The 20,284-nt window shown below is 41.1% G+C and overlaps 2 protein-coding genes across 3 annotated transcripts; both read left to right on the top strand.

Moving 5' to 3' along the window:
• The first annotated feature begins 359 nt into the window (after positions 1-359).
• On the top strand, positions 360-7,129 carry LOC135548327 (serine/threonine-protein kinase TAO3-like). 2 transcript variants are annotated; one of them, XM_064977809.1, is made up of 8 exons: positions 360-1,144; positions 2,228-2,464; positions 2,665-2,793; positions 3,076-3,279; positions 3,530-3,769; positions 3,985-4,197; positions 4,580-4,762; positions 4,855-7,129. In XM_064977809.1, exons 2-8 carry the CDS (start codon positions 2,279-2,281, stop codon positions 5,014-5,016), a joined length of 1,317 nt encoding a protein of 438 aa, XP_064833881.1. In that variant the 5' UTR covers positions 360-1,144; positions 2,228-2,278; the 3' UTR covers positions 5,017-7,129. The 2 variants fall into 2 exon arrangements, with proteins under 2 accessions (XP_064833881.1, XP_064833882.1); XM_064977810.1 differs by having other exon boundaries at positions 2,163-2,464.
• A 9,675-nt stretch (positions 7,130-16,804) lies between these two features.
• Positions 16,805-18,705, top strand: LOC135547931 (uncharacterized). Its single transcript, XM_064977139.1, has 3 exons — positions 16,805-16,912; positions 17,514-17,662; positions 17,828-18,705. The coding sequence occupies exons 1-3, from the start codon at positions 16,855-16,857 to the stop codon at positions 18,299-18,301; spliced, it is 681 nt and encodes a 226-aa protein (XP_064833211.1). The 5' UTR covers positions 16,805-16,854; the 3' UTR covers positions 18,302-18,705.
• Positions 18,706-20,284: the final 1,579 nt, after the last annotated feature.

Below are 20,284 nucleotides of genomic sequence, written 5' to 3'. Positions count from 1 at the left end.
ATAATAACAATTCACAAGCAATTATGGCATGCATAGTAATTTACAAAACACATATAAACATTTATAATGGCTTATTCATGAAAGTTATTGTAAAGGGTAATCAAGTTCTGTACAGCAGGTTACCTATAGACGGTCCTTTGAACTAGTATTCGTTTGAAGTAGTTTTTACAATACTACTATTGTATGACTTTTATAATGACCTTGTTGTTTATTCAGAAATGTTTACAAATCTGTACCAATAATCAACAACATTCTATTAAATTAAGGAAGCCACACCATATAATGAATTTAAAGAATCGTTGTACAGCTTCCATCAAGTATGTGAACATTGCAGTGTCTCTTTAAAAAAAAAGTGGGAGTGTGAAAGATGGCTCGTGAAAGAGCTGGAGAGATCAATAGAAGGCACTAGAAACAACCATCTAAGAAAGAGCACAATGTATTTTGACTGAAAATGAATTGGAATATATAATAAATATCTAGCTGATTGGTATCGTCATAGGGGAAGTATGCCTTGGATGGATCTCTGTTTGATTTACATTGCTTCACAGATCACCTAACATTTCATGTCATCATGGGAATGCAAGAAAAGGAATACTGCCCATAATCTTGTTGTTTTATTTTGAGTTCGGGAGGAATGCAACAATCTCTCTTTATAATTTCCCTCTTCTTTTTGCCCTGATTGTATGTTATAGGCGTTGTATATTTCACCCTTTCCCACCGGATCCATTTGGTTCCTCCTCCTCAGGAAGTGGAGACGCCAGAGACAAGGACTGCCTTCAGCTGCTGCCTTCCTGGCGGGGCCCGCTATCACTCTGCGATGCCCTGTTCATTTCTAGCGAGGAGCTGCAGGCAGTAGCGAGGGACCACGCAGGGGAAGGATGCATTTAAAGCAGGATGTGTGCTGGATGCTGGGAGACACGGCAGCGATAGCAGCAGCAACAGCGAGCACAGAGGGCCTGGGAAGCGCCCACCCCCTCTCTCTCCTCCTTTTCCTCCCCCCCTGCAGGACCATGCTTGCGTGAGGGATGAGGCTGTGCACAGGGACGCCAGGCCAGAGCTGCGGCCTACTTCTTCTCACAAGAGCCGGGCTCTCGACTGCAAGATCTGTGAATGCTTTGCCACCATCAAATCATCAGCATCTTTGGTAGGCAGGCTCCCTCTCCCCGCTGCTTGCATAAGAAACAAGGGGGGGGGGTTCTCGATCTCCGTCCTTACAGCTGCACATCTGTAGTCATGGCAACCGGATCCCGTTAATAAGTGTCATTTTTTCCATCCTCCGTTTCCCCCCTATGCCTGTGCTTTTATGTGTGTGTAATCGTTTGGATATCTATCAAATCTCTTTCGCTATCGGGTTATCATGTTTTCAAGTGTTTTTGTTATTTATTTACAAGCTGTACCTTTACCATTCAATAGTAGGCCTGCAAACCAGGCTCATACCGCTCCATTTGTGGCTACATATACAGTATGTACGTGACAGATATATTAGCATGAGGAACACCACATTGACGTTCAAGTCACCCTCTTTATATGTTCATGTATGTAGCAACCATAATTGATGATGCATGTGCTATGTTACTAGCATGAAATCTGAGCCAAGCAGCAATGATCAATTAGTGAAGAGGAACAGTGTGCATTATTTCCTGCCCTGGAAAATGCTATTCATAGATACTGTAGCTAATAATCCCCAGGAAAGTCCACCAATTAACAATTGTGTGCGATTGTGTGTGCATGTGCCTTTGTGTGTGTGTTTTATGTGTCAAATTTATGACAGGATTTGTGATAGGTGGTCATAGAGGCCATCTTTAGTTATAATTGATTGAAGTTTACATGTGTTGGACAAGAACGCAGATTATATTTGGTATATTCTGGAATTAATTTAGTTATACTACATCAAGGGTGAAATTCAGAGAATGCTCTCTAGAGTAAGAGCAAATACATAGAACCAAATAAATACTAGTTAGCTTTAGGTGTACTGTATATAGTCCTTGTGAGGACTATTCCATTAAGGTATTCTTGCAAAGACTAAAATATGTTAAGTTATGTTTCAGATTCACAAAGAACATTGTTCCACTGTATTTTAAGGTCTACTGAGTATGACTAGGATACTTGTCCATGTTGAACGATACAGTACATTTTAATTTTACAGTCGTCTTCCTTCACAGGCCCTCTTGCTTTTCACCCCTGACCGTTCTCTCTGTGGCCTCCGACCCCTGACCCCTGTGTCCAGGTCACCAGGTAGATCCAGGAGCATGAGCAGGACTCTGAGCTGCGGGAGCAGATGTCTGGGTATAAGCGCATGCGGCGGCAGCACCAGAAGCAGCTGATCGCCCTGGAGAACAGGCTGAAGGCGGAGATGGATGAGCTTAGGCTCCGGTTGCAGAAAGAAGTGGAGACCCACGCCAACAACACTTACATAGAACTGGAGAGACTGGCCAAACGGCACGCCGTTCACACAGACAAAGAGGTGAATGATGTACTGTCGCCTGGTAGGACAGTAGGTCCTGATTGGTATGAATGAGGTATAAACTGAATATGTTCAAACTCCTTGATTAGATAGCATCCTTATAATTTTGCCCTTTCAGCATAATGTCAGAATTTTAAACAGAACATCGAAGGGAGGTGATAAACCTTTAATTCTGGAACGTTTAATATGTTCCCATACAGTTAAAGGCAGCTACAGCAGAGGAGAAGAGGATCCAGCAACAGATCATTGCCCAGCAAAAGAAGGAGCTGACCACCTTCTTAGACAACCAGAAGAGAGAGTACAGGCTCTGTAAAGACAAGATCAAAGAGGTAAATGTATGAATCATTAACAAATGTTTCCTCTTTGTTTGTGTGAAATTGTTTGCATTTTCCATGCATTTTCTCCATTTAATGTTTTTATTTTTAATTTAACTAGGCAAGTCAGTTAAGAACAAATTCTTATTTTCAATGACGGCCTAGGAACAGTGGGTTAACTGCCTGTTCAGGGGCAGAACGACAGATTTGTACCTTGTCAGCTCGGGGATTTGAACCACTAGGCTACCCTGCCGCCCCATGACCCACTAAGCCCTGGTTCTTGTCTGGGTGTTGCAGGAGATGAATGAGGACCCCAGTACACCCAAGGAGGAGAAGCAGGAGCGTCTGTCCAGGCACAAGGAGACGGTGCAGCGCTCACAGGCTGATGATGAGGCCCATCTCCTTGACCAGCAGAGGCTGGTCTATGACAGGAGTTGCCGGGCCATGAAACGCAGGACACTGGTCAGGAGGCACGAATTTGAACACGAGCAAATGAGAGAGGTACAGTTGCTCTCAGAGATTTAGTTAGCTAACAGGAACATGCAGGGTCCATGATGCTGATAGATGTGTGCTTTTATATCCCCTCTTTATCAGTATGTTGTATGATTGCTTTCTTCAACTTTGCCTCATAGTTCCTGGTAAAATAATAATCTCAACCTCCTTTGTTAAATGGCCTAATTTGCACCGTACAAATCTGAAGAACTGTATATTTAAAATGAAATGGAAAGATGAGGAATATGTCCCGTCCCAGGAGCTGAATAAGAAGAAGACCCAGAAGGAGATGGAGCAGGCCCTGATGATCCGACAGGACGAGTCCACTCAGGAGCTGGAGCGCAGGCAGCTGCAGACACTGCAGAGGCTCCGTGTTGAGCTGATCCGCCTGCAGCACCAGACCGAGTTGGAGAACCAGGAGGAGTACAACGGCCGGCGGCAGAGAGAGCTGCACAGGAAGCACGCCCTAGAGCAGAGGCAGCAGCCCCGGAACCTCAAGGTGCATAGAATCTATACTGCAGCTGTTGCATTGTAAATTTGGTTTAGTAAGAGCCAATGATAAATCATTGTGTGCCTGTACATCTAGGCAAAGACCCTTTAGTTAAAGTTGTACCCCTGGTCAGACTGAAGCTCAGCCGGCACCCAAAACTGGCAAAATTATTGTTTCTTACTGTATATTTCTTACAATTTTTCTTTCCATTTGTCCTTCTGGAGATGTTGGAGATGCAGATCAAGAAACAGTTCCAGGACACGTGTAAGGTGCAGAACAAGCAGTACAAATCCCTGAGGAACCATCAGCTTGAGGTCTCTCCTAAGAGTGAGCACAAAGCCATCCTAAAGTCACTGAAGGAGGAGCAGACACGCAAGCTCGCCGTGCTGGCCGAGCAGTACGAGCAGAGCATCAACGAGATGATGGCCTCACAAGCGGTAAGAGGACTTACCCTGAACCTCCAAACAGTCACACAATCTCTGCTGGTACATGCATTACATTTTTTGCCAACTCGGTGGCCTTGTGGTTAGAGTGTCCGACTTGAGATGGGAAGGTCGATCCCCGGCCGAGTCATACCGAAGGACAAAAAAAAATTGACCTGATGAGTCTGCTTGTCACTCAGCATTAAGGAGATGGATTGGGTTAAGGCCCTGCGATAGACCAGTGTCCTGCCCAGTGGTGTATTTGCTCATCAAGCTGCCTCGCGCTACAGAAACAGGAGATAAGCTTTTGCTCCTATGAGTTGTTCCAGCTCGTGCAAGGCTACTTTACTTACATGTATTTTTAACCACTCTCGCTCTCGTCTTTGTGGTCCTCCAGATGCGTCTGGAGGAGGAGCAGCAAGGAGAGTGCCAGGCATTGAAGCAGCAGCTGCAGCAGGAGATGGAGCTCCTGGATGCCTACCAGAACAAGACCAAGGCCCAGACAGAAGCCCAACACGAGCGGGAGCTGCAGAAGCTGGAGCAGGAAGTCTCCTTACGCAGGGCCCACCTGGAACAAAAGGTATGTTTTGATTATTTTATAAGCAACACAGACTCTTTAAACTGACCACTTCACTTATTTTATTGTTTAATATTCAACAATTGTGGATTCAGATTGAAGAGGAGCTGGCCTCACTTCAGAAGGAACGCACTGAAAGGATCAAGCACTTGTTTGAACGGCAAGAGAGGGAGATGGACGCTTTCGATGCAGAGAGCGCTAAGCTGGGGTTTGGGAGCTTAGGATCACTGGACTTCCCCAAGGAGGACGACAGATGAAAATGGATGTGTGTGTGGAGGACTCTTCGCTTCTGGTGTATGGTGTAGACACGTGCTTGCACGGTTTCACTGTCGACTTGACCATCGTCAACCTCCACAGTGACAACGCTGGATAACTCTTTTTCTCTCTCTCTAGTCTTTTAGATATCACAGCATAGTGCTGTCATGTGCCAGGGGAACTACTTTTGTGCAATTTAAAAAAGGGGGAAAATAAAACAAGATTAATTCAAAACACAATACTAAACTAAGACAAACCAAGAAACTAATGCTTATCAAAAATAAGAACAGACTCTTTCCTCCATGCTGTCACAGCTCCTTTTGGTATAAAATTCAGGAAATTTTAGTAAAAAATGAGCACTTTGATATGTTTAAGTATTAACCATGTTCATATAATGCTTAATGCGTATGTCACATGGAGGGGCATTGTGGAATGTGAGCTGCGGACGACACCGTGATGTTTAGCTGCTTCATCTTTCTTCTCAGAGAATGTGAATAATACTGGATGTGAATACTGTGAGTTAAAGAGGGTATGAGGACAGTGTCAGATGTATGTACACAGTTTTATGGAGAGCTTTTACTTAATTCCATATTGAGCTAAAGAATATAGTCCTTCACTTTTTTAAACAATTACGGTATTTATGTTCCATTGTTCAGTATTTAGGATTTATTGGCATCAGTTTGATCAAGGTGTGTATTTTATCACAATGATTCAACTCAGTAAAACTGCTTATTGTTGCATGCACTTTAAAGACACATTCAGGTTGTGAAGTAAAGCATGAATCTGTCAAGAGATTTTAGCCGTTTGTAAATAAGTGGTCATAGCATTTTTGTTTTAATGCCTATTGATACTGAACATAAGCGCCAAATTAGATATGACAATTTCACAAATGCCTTTATTTTAAGTTGTGCCTATGAAGCGGTTTTGATTTGTCGTTCTTTCATGTTTGTTTAGCACGGCCAACACCATTGTTTGTTCCATTCCAATTTGTGAATAATTTAATGTTCACTAATCAAAGGTATTGTAAAGGAAATGGTGAGAATTGTGCTGTATAACTTTTGATATAAATATTTGTATTTGAGAACCTAACTAGGAGATACAGAAGATTTGGTCGATTACTTGATGAAGGAACTTCACATTATAATTGGGAATGTTTTTTTTTTGTCACAAATAAAACTGACATGGTAATACAGTAGATCAACATACTGAAAACGAATCACTGCAGACTTATCAGATTGTATAAAAACAGTTTAATGGTATCACAGAATTACTGTAAATGCATATTTTTTAAAGATGTCTGGCAGGTGGTTGCTTTGTTCTGGGTTGCATTCAAGTCATAGCTGTTTAGCTACCAGATGTACAATGTTTTGCAGTGTTCACGGTTGTTATTGCACATAAGGTTGCACAATGTGTCCATTACAGTGACTTGATTTCTACTATCACCATCAGCCTTTGTGATCCTGTGACACAGACAGAAGACCAGATTGAATGTCTGTCTGGATGTTACAAACTATTTCAAAGTGTCCAGGGTGAACAGTTTCAAAAGATTTCTTGAATGCAACCCTGGTATTTTGACAGTTGCCTCCAAACTCTCCTGTTCCCTATACATTGATAAGTGATGGAAATCATGCTCTTCATAGTGGTGGGCTGGGCAAGTGAGATTGAGAATGGTATAATATCTGACACAAATGCAAGAGAACTAACTATGGAATTCGAAATACATGAATAAACAACTAATATTTTCAATGTGAACAACCCAGTATGGCATTGTTGATACCCCCAGACTTATGGCTCCTTGCAAGAATTCAAGTGTCAAAGTTATTTAGTAGGCCTCATTTTTGGAATGATTTGCTGTAAATTACTCATTTGAAAGCAAAATATTTTGAGTTTGGAAGGTTTTTCAGATTGTAACTTTTGTTGACAAATGGTTAAGATCCATATGCTATTTTCTCTGGGTTGGTTGAAAATGGTTTAAACCTGTTATGAACCAAAGTGTTTATGTGGACTTCAGTTATAAAGAAATATGTATTTAGCTAGAATAAAGGGGACTTTCCTAAACTAAGCCATGCAGCATTTCCTGTGTGGCACAGACAAAATAAAAGAGATTCTCTTGAAACATGATGACTGCATCAACATCCTGCATCCAATTTCAGTGCATGAATGTGCAATTATTTGATTTTTTTTCCTGTATTGTTACCATATGCGTTATATACAGTATACACCCGGACATGACAAAGTGTTATTGACCAGAACAACCGCATACTGTAAGGAGTCACAAGAAATACAAAAAATAATAATAGCATGTCAGGTTCACTAGAAGGGACACTCCATAGTTCCCACAGTGCTGTGTGTTATGTTGGTGAAGGAAGTTACACGGCAGGGCTTCCTGTGTTTCCTCGATGCCCTGTGGTCTACCATTTACCATGCAGACTGTGCATCTCTTTTGATCTGGCTGTAGGGGAGGGACATTCTCACTGGCTTCAAGACTGTATTCACTGGCAAGAATTCAACTAAGTTCCTCGAAGTGTTGACTGGCTGTGGTATCAGCAGCAGCCTTTTAAACGTTGGCCAAATGGAAAGTACCCTGGGATGAAGGGTAGAGGAGTTGTGGTAGAGGCACTTTACACTTACCTGAGTTGTGCTGACAGGGATGTGGTCGTATGAGTTCCCCCTCACTTTTCTCAAGCAGTCAGTCATCTGATAGAACTAGAGTCCCCGCTGATGTAAATCAGAATAAAATGCTCACCTCCAAAAACATTGCTGAGTTGAAATGGGGACATGTGGATGATAATCATTAAAGGGAATGAGTGTACATAAGTAAATGCATTCTCACGTAACACACACACTGGGCAAAAATTGGTTCAATCAACATTGTTTCCATGCCATTCCAACAAAAAAATTCAATGTGATGATGTTGAATCAATGGGGAAAACTGATTGGATTTGAAAAAAGTTGTCAATTGTAAGGAAATGTAGTATTATTTTTACCAAACCTATACACAATGACAGTGATATTTTTCGTAGGTTTCACGTTGAATTCATATTAGTTGACAACTCAACCAAATATATATTAAAACTAGATGTTGAACTGACGACTGTGCCCAGCGGGCAGCGACTTAACTGGAACCAGGATTGAGATGTCATGTTATTCATATAGCATAAAGCAATGGTGTAGGTCAGTGGTTCCCAAACTTTTTATAGTCCTGTACCCCTTCAAACATTCAACCTCCAGCTGCATACCTCCTCTAGCGTCAAGGTCAGCGCACTCTCAAATGTTGTTTTTTGCCAATCATTTTGCTCTTTATTGAATCATCTTACATATAAAACCTTATTTGTTCATCAAAAATGGTGAATAACTCACCACAGGTTAATGAGAAGGGTGTGCTTGAAAGGATGCACATAACTCTGCAATGTTGGCTTGTATTGGAGAGTCTCAGTCTTAAATTATTTCAAATCAAATCAAATCTTTTAACAATTTCACAACAATTTTCCACACCCAGTCTGTGCCTGTATTTAATTTCCATGCTAGTGAGAGCCGAGAATCCACTCTCACATAGGTACGTGGTTGCAAAGGGCATCAGTGTCTTAACAGCGCGATTTGCCAAGGCAGGATACTCTGAGCACAGCCCCAATCCAGAAATCTGGCAGTGGCTTCTGATTAAATTACAATTTTCACAGAACCCCTTGTTGCAATTTCGATGAGGCTCTCTTGTTCAGATATCGGCAAGTGGACTAGAGGCAGGGCATGAAAGGTATAACGAAACCAGTTGTTCGTGTCATCCGTTTCGGGAAAGTACCTGTCTATTGCGCAAACAACTCATTCAGGTGCTTCGCAATATCACATTTGACATTGTCTGTAAGCTTGAGTTCTTTTGCACACAAAAAAATCATACAATGATGGAAAGACGTGTGTGTTGTCCTTGTTGATGCAGAGAGAGAAGAGCTCCAACTTCTTAATCATAGCCTCAATTTTGTCCCGCACATTGAATATAGTTGCAGAGAATCCCTGTAATCCTAGATTCAGATCATTGAGCGAGAAAAAACAATCGCCCAGATAGGCCAGTCGTGTGAGAAACTTGTCATCATGCAAGCTGCCAGACAAGTGAAAATGATGGTCAGGAAGAACTTTAAGCTCGTCTCTCAATTCGAAAAAACATGTCAATACTTTGCCCCGTGATAACCAGCGTGATTCTGTATGTTGTAGAAGCATTACATGGTCGTTGCCCGTATAGTTGCATAGTGCAGAAAATACATGAGAGTTCAGGGGCCTTGCTTTAATAACACAGTTAACCATTTTTCAGTTGTATTGTCCAAAACGTCTTTCAAGCTGTCAGACATTCCCTTGGCAGCAAGAGCCTCTTGTGAATGTACAGTGTACCCAAGTGGCGTCGGGAGCAACTGCTTGCACGCGCATTACCACTCCACTATGTCTCACTGTCATGGCTTTTGTGCCATCAGTACAGATACCGACACATCTTGACCACCAAAGTCCATTTGATGTCACAAAGCTGTCCAAAATATTCTCTCCTATTGTCCTGGTTTCAAATGGTTTGCTTAATTGACCCCCCATAAATGTAACAGACATATACCAGGAGCTGTGCCAGGCCCACCACGTCTGTTGACTCATCCAGCTGTAATACATAGAATTCACTGGCTTTTAAGCGAAGCAGTAATTGTTTCAAAACATCTCCTGCCATGTCACTGATGCATCGTGAAGCAGTGTGGTTTGATGAGGGCATTGTCTATAGTTCCTCCAGCATTGTCCCAGCCATATCCGCGGCAGCAGGAAGAACTAAGTCCTCCACATTAGTATGGGGCTTGCCTGTCCTTGCCACTCGGTACCTCACCATATAAGACACTTCTAGCCCCTTCTCATTAATGGTATTAATGTTGCTTTTATACATGTCTTACTACTCAAAAGCAATCTTAATTATTGCCCAAAAAATCCTGTGGCTTATTTATCAAATTGGTATGTTTTGCTTCTATATGTCTGCGCATTTGTTTCATCGACTTGTGAGATAGTACTTTTGCACATATAACACACCGTGGCTGAGGAAAGGCACTACTCCAAATATACACTACCTTTCAAAAGTTTGGGGTCACTTAGAAATGTCCTTGTTTTTGAAAGAAAAGCTATTTTTGTCCATTAAAATAACATCAAATTGATCAGAAACACAGTGTAGACAATGTTAATGTTGTAAATGACTATTGTAGCTGGAATATCTACATAGGCGTACATAGGCCCATTATCAGCAACCATCACTCCTGTGTTCCAATGCCACGTTGTGTTAGCTAATCCAAGTTAATCATTTTAAAAAGGCTAATTGTAATAATATCTCATACAACGCTGTGTACTACTCCCTTCACAGAACAGCGCAAACTGGCTCTAACCAGAATAGAAAGAGGAGTGGGAGGCCCCGGTGTACAACTGAGCAAGAGGACAAGTACATTAGAGTGTCTAGTTTGAGAAACAGACGCCTCACAAGTCCTCAACTGGCAGCTTCCTTAAATAGTACCCGCAAAACACCAGTCTCAACGTCAACAGTGAAGAGGCAACTCCGGGAGTTCCTCTGTCCAGTGTCTGTGTTCTTTTGCCCATCTTAATCTTTTCTTTTTATTGGCCAGTCTGAGATATGGCTTTTTATTTGCATCTCTGTCTGTGATAAACTTGGATTAGCTAACACAACGTGCCATTGGAACACAGGAGTACTGGTTGCTGATAAATGGGCCTCTGTACGCCTGTATGTAGTTTCTGATCAATTTTATGTTATTTTAAAATGGACAAAAAAAGTGCTTTTCTTTCAGAAACAAGGACCAAGGACCTTCATAAGTGACCCCAAACTTTTGAACGGTAGTGTAAGTGAACCCCAAATCAATGTAGTTCTCATCATATAAGCACCTTTCGATGGTCCAACTCTGTCTGCTGTTTGGTGCTTTCCTGGGTACATTTTTTATTTTTTATTTTACCTTTATTTAACCAGGCAAGTCAGTTAAGAACACATTATTATTTTCAATGACGGCCTGGTTAACTGCCTGTTCAGGGGCAGAACGACAGATTTGTACCTTGTCAGCAAGGGGGTTTGAACTCGCAACCTTCTGGTTACTAGTCCAACACTCTAACCACTAGGCAACCCTGCCGCCCCAAGGGGGTAGTAAAGTAGCTCTTCGGCTGCATTAGATTCACAACTGTCAGTGTCCATGCTAGCTGGGCTAACAACAAATGTAGAATTACTGATACTAGCAATGGATGTTCTCATGGAAGCAGAACAACTTGTGTCGTCGACAGGTGCAGGTGTAGTACTGCTGGTAGTAAGAGTACTACACCTGCACCTATTGGTAGTAGAGCTGGTATGTGTCTCTTTGGACGCATACCAAAATTATTCAGCCCCTTTACTTTCAGTGCAGAAAACTCTCTCCAGAAGTTCAGTGAGGATCTCTGAATGATCCAATGTTGACCTAAATGACTAATGATGATAAATACAATCCACCTGTGTGTAATCAAGTCTCCTTATAAATGCACCTGCACTGTGATGGTCTCATAGGTCCGTTAAAAGCGCAGAGAGCATCATGAAGAACAAGGAACACACCAGGCAGGTCCGAGATACTGTTGTGAAGAAGTTTAAAGCCGGATTTGGATACAAAAAGATTTCCCAAGCTTTAAACATCCCAAGGAGCACTGTGCAAACGATAATATTGAAATGGAAGGAGTATCAGACCACTGCAAATCTACCAAGACCTCCCTCTAAACTTTCAGCTCATACAAGGAGAAGACTGATCAGAGATGCAGCCAAGAGGCAAATGATCACTGGATGAACTGCAGAGATCTACAGCTGAGGTGGCAGACTCTGTCCATAGGACAACAATCAGTCGTATATTGCACAAATCTGGCCTTTATGGAAGAGTGGCAAGAAGAAAGCCATTTCTTAAAGATATCCATAAAAAGTGTTGTTTAAAGTTTGCCACAAGCCACCTGGGAGACACACCAAACATGTGGAAGAAGGTGCTCTGGTCAGATGAAACCAAAATTGAACTTTTTGACAACAATGCAAAACGTTATGTTTGGCGTAAAAGCAACACAGCTCATCACCCTGAACAACTATCCCCACTGTCAAACATGGTGGTGGCAGCATCATGGTTTGGGCCTGCTTTTCTTCAGCGGGGACAGGGAAGATGGTTAAAATTGATGGGAAGATGGATGGAGCCAAATACAGGACCATTCTGGAAGAAAACCTGAGTCTGCAAAAGACCTGAGACTGGGACGGAGATTTGTCTTCCAACAAGACAATGATCCAAAACATAAAGCAAAATCTACAATGGAATGGTTCAAAAATAAACATATCCAGGTGTTAGAATGGCCAAGTAAAAGTCCAGACCTGAATCCAATCGAGAATCTGTGGAAAGAACTGAAAACTGCTGTTCACAAATGCTCTCCATCCAACCTCACTGAGCTCGAGCTGTTTTGCAAGGAGGAATGGGAAAACATTTCAGTCTCTCGATGTGCAAAACTGATAGAGACATTAAGGGGGCTGAATAATTTTGCACGCCCAATTTGAGTTTTTGATTTGTTAAAAAAGTTTGAAATATCCAATAAATGTCGTTCCACTTCATGATTGTGTCCCACTTGTTGTTGATTCTTCACAAAAAAAATACAGTTCTATATCTTTATGTTTGAAGCCTGAAATGTGGCAAAAGGTCGCAAAGTTCAAGGGGGCCGAATACTTTCGCAAGGCACTGTATGGCTACATATGGACCGTTAGTGGAATTCCCGCGAGAGAGTAACGGTTAACGTGATTGGATGTTAATTATTATTATTATTATTGTGTTGTTATTTCGCTGAACACTAGGTTTAATTTTTGGCAGTGAAACAAGGCTACTCAGGAGAGAACCCCCCCCCCCCCCCTCCCCCTCTGTTTGAAAATGTGAGCCACATTTTATTTGGCGTACCCCTGACGGCATTGCAAGGTGATTATGACACCCCACAGACTTCAAAGTCTGAGTCAAGCAGAAATGAAGCAACATGCATCATTCTTACATTATGTCATCAGTGAGCAAAATGTCTCTCAAAAATAAATAACTGTTTTCAGTACATGTCCCACTTTGGTGATTAATTTCACAAATGTCATCACTGAAAACTCATAATTGTTTGGGTCATGGTTGGTTCATTCAAATATTTGGGGATTGTGGTTGAAAATGGAGAAGCATGCTTTTTTTATTGGCTATAAAGAACAATCTGATAAGTAATTGGACAATCCTCATCTGATGAAAAAAGGGCCTCTCTGAAATAGATTTACCTATAAGGAGTTTCCTGACAAAATAAACTTTTGTAGGTTTCAACAGCCTTCGAGGTGTGGCTTGGTTTGGTGCTGGGGACAGAGACCGACACTACAGGTAGAAGAGACAGGGGTTAGTTATCACTTTGTGTATTTTTCAACACCAGTATAGCTTACAAAACTATTTATTTATTAATATTTATGGCTCATAACTCCATGTTGAAATAAGATACTCTATGAGGATAAAAGGGTCCCCATCTCAATCCTGGTTCCTGTTAAGTCACTGCCCATTGGGAACAGAGAACAGTTCAACATCTAGTTTTGATTTACATTTGGTTGAGTTGTCAACTAATGTGAATTCAATATGAAATCTACGAAAAAGATCACTGTGTTTTTACATTTAGGTTAAAAGTTGAGTGAAAAAAATACTTCATTTTCTGAAGTTGACAACTTTTTCCACATTGATTCAACACCATCACACTGTATTTTTTGTTGTTGAAATTACGTGTAAACACAGTTGACAAGCAGGTCCAGACCGGAACCAATCATAGATGTTTGTTTCACAAGTTCGGACAGCACAGAATACAGTAGAGCACAGTAAAGAAAAAATTATGTATTCAGTATAATACTGTTGAGTACAGTAAAGAAAATAAAAGTAGTGTAATCAGTACAACACAGTAAAGACACTAAAATTAAAGTATAGTTCTGTACAGCAAAGTAGGATACAGTACAGTAGAGTTCAGTATAATGTACTGTATTCTATCCTTCTGTACTCTACTGAATTAAACTCAACTCTACTCTGTTGAATTCAACTACTGGACTGTGCTGTGCTGTCCAAGCATTTGAAACATAGATGTCTTTTCAATGTACACTAAAATAAATATACTAGGAGTCTTTTCAATGTCATTTAGCTTACTTGGTACTTTGTTACAATGGGGATGGTTGTCAGATTGTGACATGCAATCCCAACATCAATGTGACAACTATCCCTCAACCACACCCCCAATGCTAATTATGATGCTAGTTAAACACATGGATTGACCGAGGAACTCACAAATAGGTTTTCAATAAAGCACTCCCTTTACTCTTTCAATAATAGTAATTGTTTATGGATAGTCCCACAATATACCCACAGTGCATTTGGAAAGTATTCAAACCACTTGACTTTTTCCACATTTTGTTATGTTACAGCCTTATTCTAAAATGGATTTAAAAAAATAATAATTCCCTCAATCTACCCCATAATGATAACGCAAAAAGGAAAATAGTATTTCTAATCAGTATTCAGACCCTTTACTCAGTACTTTGTTTAAACACTTTTGGCAGCGATTACAGCATCGAGTCTTCTTGGGTATGACGCTACAAGCTTGGCACACCGGTATTTGGGGAGTTTCTCCCATTCTACTCTGCAGATCCTCTCAAGCTCTGTCAGGTTGGATGGGGAGTGTCACTGCACAGCTATTTTCTGGTCTCCCAAGAGATGTCCGATCAGGTTCAAGTCCGGCCTCTGGCTGGGCCACTCAAGGACATTCAGAGATTTGTCCCGAAGCCACTCCTGCGTTGTTTTGGCTGTGTGCTTAGGGTCATTGTCCTGTTGGGAAAGTGAACCTTCACCCTGGTCTGAGGTCCTGAGCGCTCTGGAGAAGGTTTTCATCAAGGATCTCTCTGAACTTTGCTTCATTCATCTTTCCCTCGATCCTGACAAGTCTCTCAGTCCCTGCTGCTGAAAAACATCCCCACCGCATGATGCTGCCATCACCAAGCTTCATCGTAGGGATGGTGCCAGGTTTCCTCCAGACTTGACGCTTGGTTTCCAGGCTTGACGCTTGGTATCCAGGCCAAAATAGTTCAGTCTTGGTTGATCAGACCAGATAATCTGGTTTCTCATGGTCTGAGAGTTCTTTAGGTGCCTTTTGACAAACTCCAAGCTGGCTGTCATGTGCCTTTTACTGAGGAGTGGCTTCCGTCTGGCCAGTCATCCATAAAGGCCTGATTGGTGGAGTGCTACAGAGACGGTTGTCTTTCTGGAAGCTTCTCCCATCTCCATAGAGGAACTCTGGAGTCACCATTGGGTTCTGGGTTACCTCCCTGACCATGGCACTTCTCGCCATATTGCTCTCAGTTTGGCCGTGCGGACAGATCTAGGAAGAATCTTGGTGGTTCCAAACTTCTTCCATTCAAGAATGATGAAGGCCACTGTGTTCTTGGGGACCTTCAATGCTGCAGAAATGTTTTGATACCTTTCCCCAGATCTGTGCCTCGACACAATCCTGTCTCGGAGCTCAATGGACAATTCCTTCGACCTCATGGCTTGGTTTTTGCTCTGACATGCACTGTCAACTGTGGGATCTTATTACAGACAGGTGTGTGCCTTTCCAAATCATGTCCAATCAATTTGCAAATAATTCTAAAAACTTGTTTTTGCCTTGTCGTTTTGGGGTATTGTGTGTAGATTTATGAGGGAAAAAAACAATTTAATCCATTTAGAATAAGGCTGTAAAGTCAAGGGGTCTGAATACTTTCCGAATGCCCTGTTTGTACTGATATATAAGTTGTGTGTGACATTTTAAATGTATGTATTTCAGTCCTCCACTAATAATGTTCTGTACTATGTATTCTTTCATGTGGACCCCAGGAAGTGTATGTGATGCTTTTGCAGCAGCTAATTGGGATCCTAATTAATACCAAATACCCCTCCTAGATTTTGAGTAATAAGCACTGTGATAACCAACCCCGGGCTCCTCTAACAATCAAGATGTGGTAATATTGTCTCGTGGCCTAATTTGGTGACTCTGACCCATTCTTTACTCTGTCTTTTACGCACTGGTGAAAGTCTCCTGTTGAGAAACTCTTCCTGTGCGTTGACAGCTTCCCGTAAGGCCACATGCAAGGGTTTCTCATGAACCTGACAATGGTCTTAACTGACGTAAGCAACCACTGTGCGCTCACTCTGTTTTGTTTCCTCTATTGACAAGAGCACAGCTTTACAGTATTTTTGATACTCCATGCACATCCTGTGTGTAACTACAAGGTAATCAACAATGTATCATTATATGATACCCAAATTCAGATTGCAACACTGCATGCATCGATTTACTGTAAAACCTCACAACCACTTACTCTAGGTGGCGACAGTACTATCTACAATGAATTGTGTCATAGTGGGTTGACCTTTTGTGACTGATATAAAACAAATGACAAACAACCTCACATATGCATAGGTTATTAAATTAATATTTGTTAACTCAGCATTTACAGTACCTCAAATAGTATAATCCATTGACAGTTATGCTGTTTGTAAATGTATGTGCTCAATATACAGAACTGAATACACCTGCAATGCATATTTGTTGTAGATAGATCTGGTATTCATTTAGATTTGACATCAGAGAAAATAATTCATGTCTGAAAAAAGAAATTCTGGGGAAATTGGGTTGCTTCACAAAGAAAGAGCCGAGCACGTCATTTCCTCCAATGACAAATGTGTGGTTTCAGTCTTTTAAAAGGTTTTTCAGGGGAGTGATCATGACTAGTTTGTGTCTGACACTTGGCCTATGTCACTGTATGAGAGATGAGTGGTCATGTAAAGAATATGTATACCCAGCTGTCCATATCACAAGCAGCAAGAAGTAAGTACAATTACATTATACAACCAAGATAACTATATTTCATATTCTCTAATTGTAAATTAAACCATCTGCATACTATACTTTACTGTAATGTCTTCAGTATATATAGAACATCAATGAGCAGACTTTGAATGTATGATGCTGTGCACACAATTGCATATTGATTTTTGTTTTTGTGCATGAATGACTGTACTCAGTGCACAGGTGCAAGCTTAGTACAGATGTAGGATCTTAAAGATGAGCCAGTTTGATACAACAGGGGTTGAAACAAATTCTCAGCAACAAAAAAGCGATCAAATTAAGATCCTACATCTGTATATGTACACTCAACTTTGCTCATGTATACATTTGACATATTGTAACCATTACCACAGCAACTTATCACAACATATCTATTTCAGAACTTCATACTTCTCATTTAGATTTTCATGTAATACTGCTAAGGTAGCATGCTTAAGTGTCTGTGATAGAGGTGTTGGCGTCAAATCACATCTATTTATCTAAGTTGTCACAAAATGCTTAAACAGAAACCAAGCCTAAAACCCCAAAGAGCAAGCAATGCAGACGTAGATTTTAAATTGTGTCATATCTTGCTCCTCAGCACTGCTCTCCCTGTTACTGGTGGCTGCCATTGATTCAATGAATGCTGGAATAGCATGTAGAAACCAACAATGTGAGAGTCAAATACAAAGAATTTCCAAGCTAACCAGACTCATGCATATGGAATCTGTGGACCTCTTAAAAATATATGTAAGTAGAAAAGCAATGCCATAACATTTATCCAGAATTATAGCCTAGTGTAACATGCATACATTGTCCACAGTCTAATGGGAAATGTAAAACTGCTTTAAAGCTAAATTATTGACAAATCATAACGCATTATACTTGTGCTTCCAACAACTTCCTGATCTCCAGAAGTCCAGTCAAGGAGACCTGTCAGAGCTGTTCTGCCAGATGCCAATCAACATTGTTCCTGACCCAAACATCTCTGGCCTGGACCCCTCAAAGCGGATGCTGAGCATCTACTCCCAATGTAAGGCTTTCCTACCACACCTGAAGAGAGTCACTGAGCAACAGAGGGACTTACAGCCACCCTCCAGCACCCTGCTAAACAATCTCACCACTGCCCAGTACCGCACTAGTGGTCTGGCCAACCAAATAAACTGCATTTACCAAACCCTCTTTCCAAACCTGCCCATCCCACTTGAACCTGTAGACGGACCGACGTCAATACACCCCTCCCAAAACGTGTTCCAACAGAAGGTCTATGGTTGTGTGGTTCTGAAAAATTTCAAGGAGCTCCTGTCACAGATCAGACATGAACTAAGGACCATAAAGAACCAAATGTGCAAAAGTAGGACATTTGCATACACAAATGCACTGTTCTGAGGCCAACTTTCTATTATATTATATTTTATTTATTATTTATTTGTACACGTGTTCAGAAGTTACGGAAGCTTATTGCTGCCACTGAAAAAAAAACTGTCTGCACAAATGTTCGACTTTGAATAACTTAAATATATTTTGTTTGTGTTGAGAAATAATTAACTTGTGTGTTAAAATTGCCCTGCAGTATTCTTGTAGACTGTGAGATTTTAAAATGAATGTCTTTTGTCAAATCTGAGTCACTTTAATAGTTTTGTCCATTTTAAGTTTTGTGAGCAAATTAAAAATAAGTATTCTCGCAGCCTGTGCTCAAGTGAAGTCTATGACGTTAGCCTGCAGAACTTCCACACAGTGGTCCCAACATGAGATATGCCAGGAAGCAATTGAGACACAGTCTGTGACCTCATCTCACAGTGACACGTCTTGAAGACTAAACAGCATCTGATAGGAAAGATTTTGTGAAAGTAACGGGCTTCTGTCTGGCCAGTCACAAGGTGTGGGTGTGTATGGGTCAGAATATGTGTGTGTTCTGGGGTGATGTGTTCACATAGATGTAATGGTTCTCTTCATCACTCCCTAAAAGGCAGACCTGTACTGGGATGAAATTCAAGCGTTTCATGATTTTACATTCCATAAAAAACTATCAATAGACTGTCAGTTTACTTTCTCAAATGTCAATTACAACCAAGTAAGTTGCATGAGCGTTGCATGAGCGTTGCATGAGCGTTGCATGAGCGTTGCTTGGGAGGAAAAAGGTAGTCAGTAAACTTTTTGCAGTTGACACAATGAATGTAACTGATAGTTTGTATTAGTGTGCACATATGTAGATATACTACCCAAATAAGCAACAGACAAATGCCATCAGAAATATTCTGAGCTTTGCTTAGATCACAAGCTCATGCAAAACTGGAAATTGAGGAGGGATACACTCTAGGCCATGAATCAAGTTCCCCGTTTCAACCAAGAACTTTATTTAAAACCAAGAAACAATGGGGTAAGTCTGGGCAACAACTGAAACCACCAAACATTTACTGGAATGAAAGGTCATTGACACAGATTTCCTTTGTGATTGAAACAGACTTGATAATCATAAGTCTTCAGGTGAACCAAAGCACTAACTGGCTTTCTCTTTATCATGTAATTTTCTATATCCATGAAAATGTGAAAGGTCATATACATACAGGAAAATGGGAGGATGATAAATGCTGCTATAATCAGCTAAAAGTCTGTCTGCCCATGAGGGACAAACAGAAAAAAACTCCCTTCAGATAAATTGAGCACATTTTATGGGAGTACCAGGAACTCTGCAATAACATGCTACTTTGGCAGTTAATTATGTAAATATTTCATGTTAACCATACTGTAATGAAAACTACAAGTGAAATCAAATTACAGGCAACTGTGCTAATCCACCACTCATTTACAATAAACTAACATTTGATTAGTATGTAGGTTACCTGAGAGAAGAACCTGAGATGAATAGAAAACACATCAGATGGGCAGTGAGGTCTGTTTGTCATGTTTGGGGTAAGGTAAGGTAAGGGGGGGGGGGGCCCTCCTCACCGCAGTATATACACTATGACAGAGGGAGTAATGCCATAACTGAGGTCTGTGGGGAAATATATGAGGTCTGGTGAAGTTAAAGAGATTCACCACTACTTTTACATACATTTTTTTTAAATAAATAAACTGGCTAAAAAGTAACCTTTATTTAACTAGGCAAGTCAGTGAAAAACAAGTTCTTATTTACAATGACAGCCTACCGGGGTACATTTTTACCTTGTCAGCCAGTAGCTCTGAAAGTAGTGCCCACGAGCCAAAAGTGGTCCCTGAAAATTGCTTACTACGTCACATATATGAAGAGATGATTGTGGACCCCAGGAAAAAGAGGATCGAGCACGCCCCCATTCTCATCGACGGGGCTGTAGTGGAGCAGGTTGAGAGCAAGTTTCTTGGCATCCACATCACCAACAAACTATCATGGTG

The sequence above is a fragment of the Oncorhynchus masou genome, chromosome 11 (assembly GCF_036934945.1).
Source record: "Oncorhynchus masou masou isolate Uvic2021 chromosome 11, UVic_Omas_1.1, whole genome shotgun sequence".
Taxonomy (NCBI): Eukaryota; Metazoa; Chordata; class Actinopteri; order Salmoniformes; family Salmonidae; genus Oncorhynchus; species Oncorhynchus masou.
Note: the sequence above shows the minus strand (reverse complement) of the source record. Positions and strands in the feature narration are given on the sequence as shown.

Bases quoted from the DNA above. Each gene is read 5' to 3' on its own strand.
- LOC135548327 (XM_064977809.1), top strand. From the start codon at position 2,279: ATGTCTGGGTATAAGCGCATGCGGCGGCAGCACCAGAAGCAGCTGATC. The intron at 3,280-3,529 runs GTACAGTTGCTC...GTCCCGTCCCAG, and splicing joins AACACGAGCAAATGAGAGAG to GAGCTGAATAAGAAGAAGAC. The intron at 3,770-3,984 runs GTGCATAGAATC...GTCCTTCTGGAG, and splicing joins AGCAGCCCCGGAACCTCAAG to ATGTTGGAGATGCAGATCAA.
- LOC135547931 (XM_064977139.1), top strand. From the start codon at position 16,855: ATGAGTGGTCATGTAAAGAATATGTATACCCAGCTGTCCATATCACAA. The intron at 16,913-17,513 runs GTAAGTACAATT...CTTGCTCCTCAG, and splicing joins CATATCACAAGCAGCAAGAA to CACTGCTCTCCCTGTTACTG. The intron at 17,663-17,827 runs GTAAGTAGAAAA...CCTGATCTCCAG, and splicing joins TGGACCTCTTAAAAATATAT to AAGTCCAGTCAAGGAGACCT.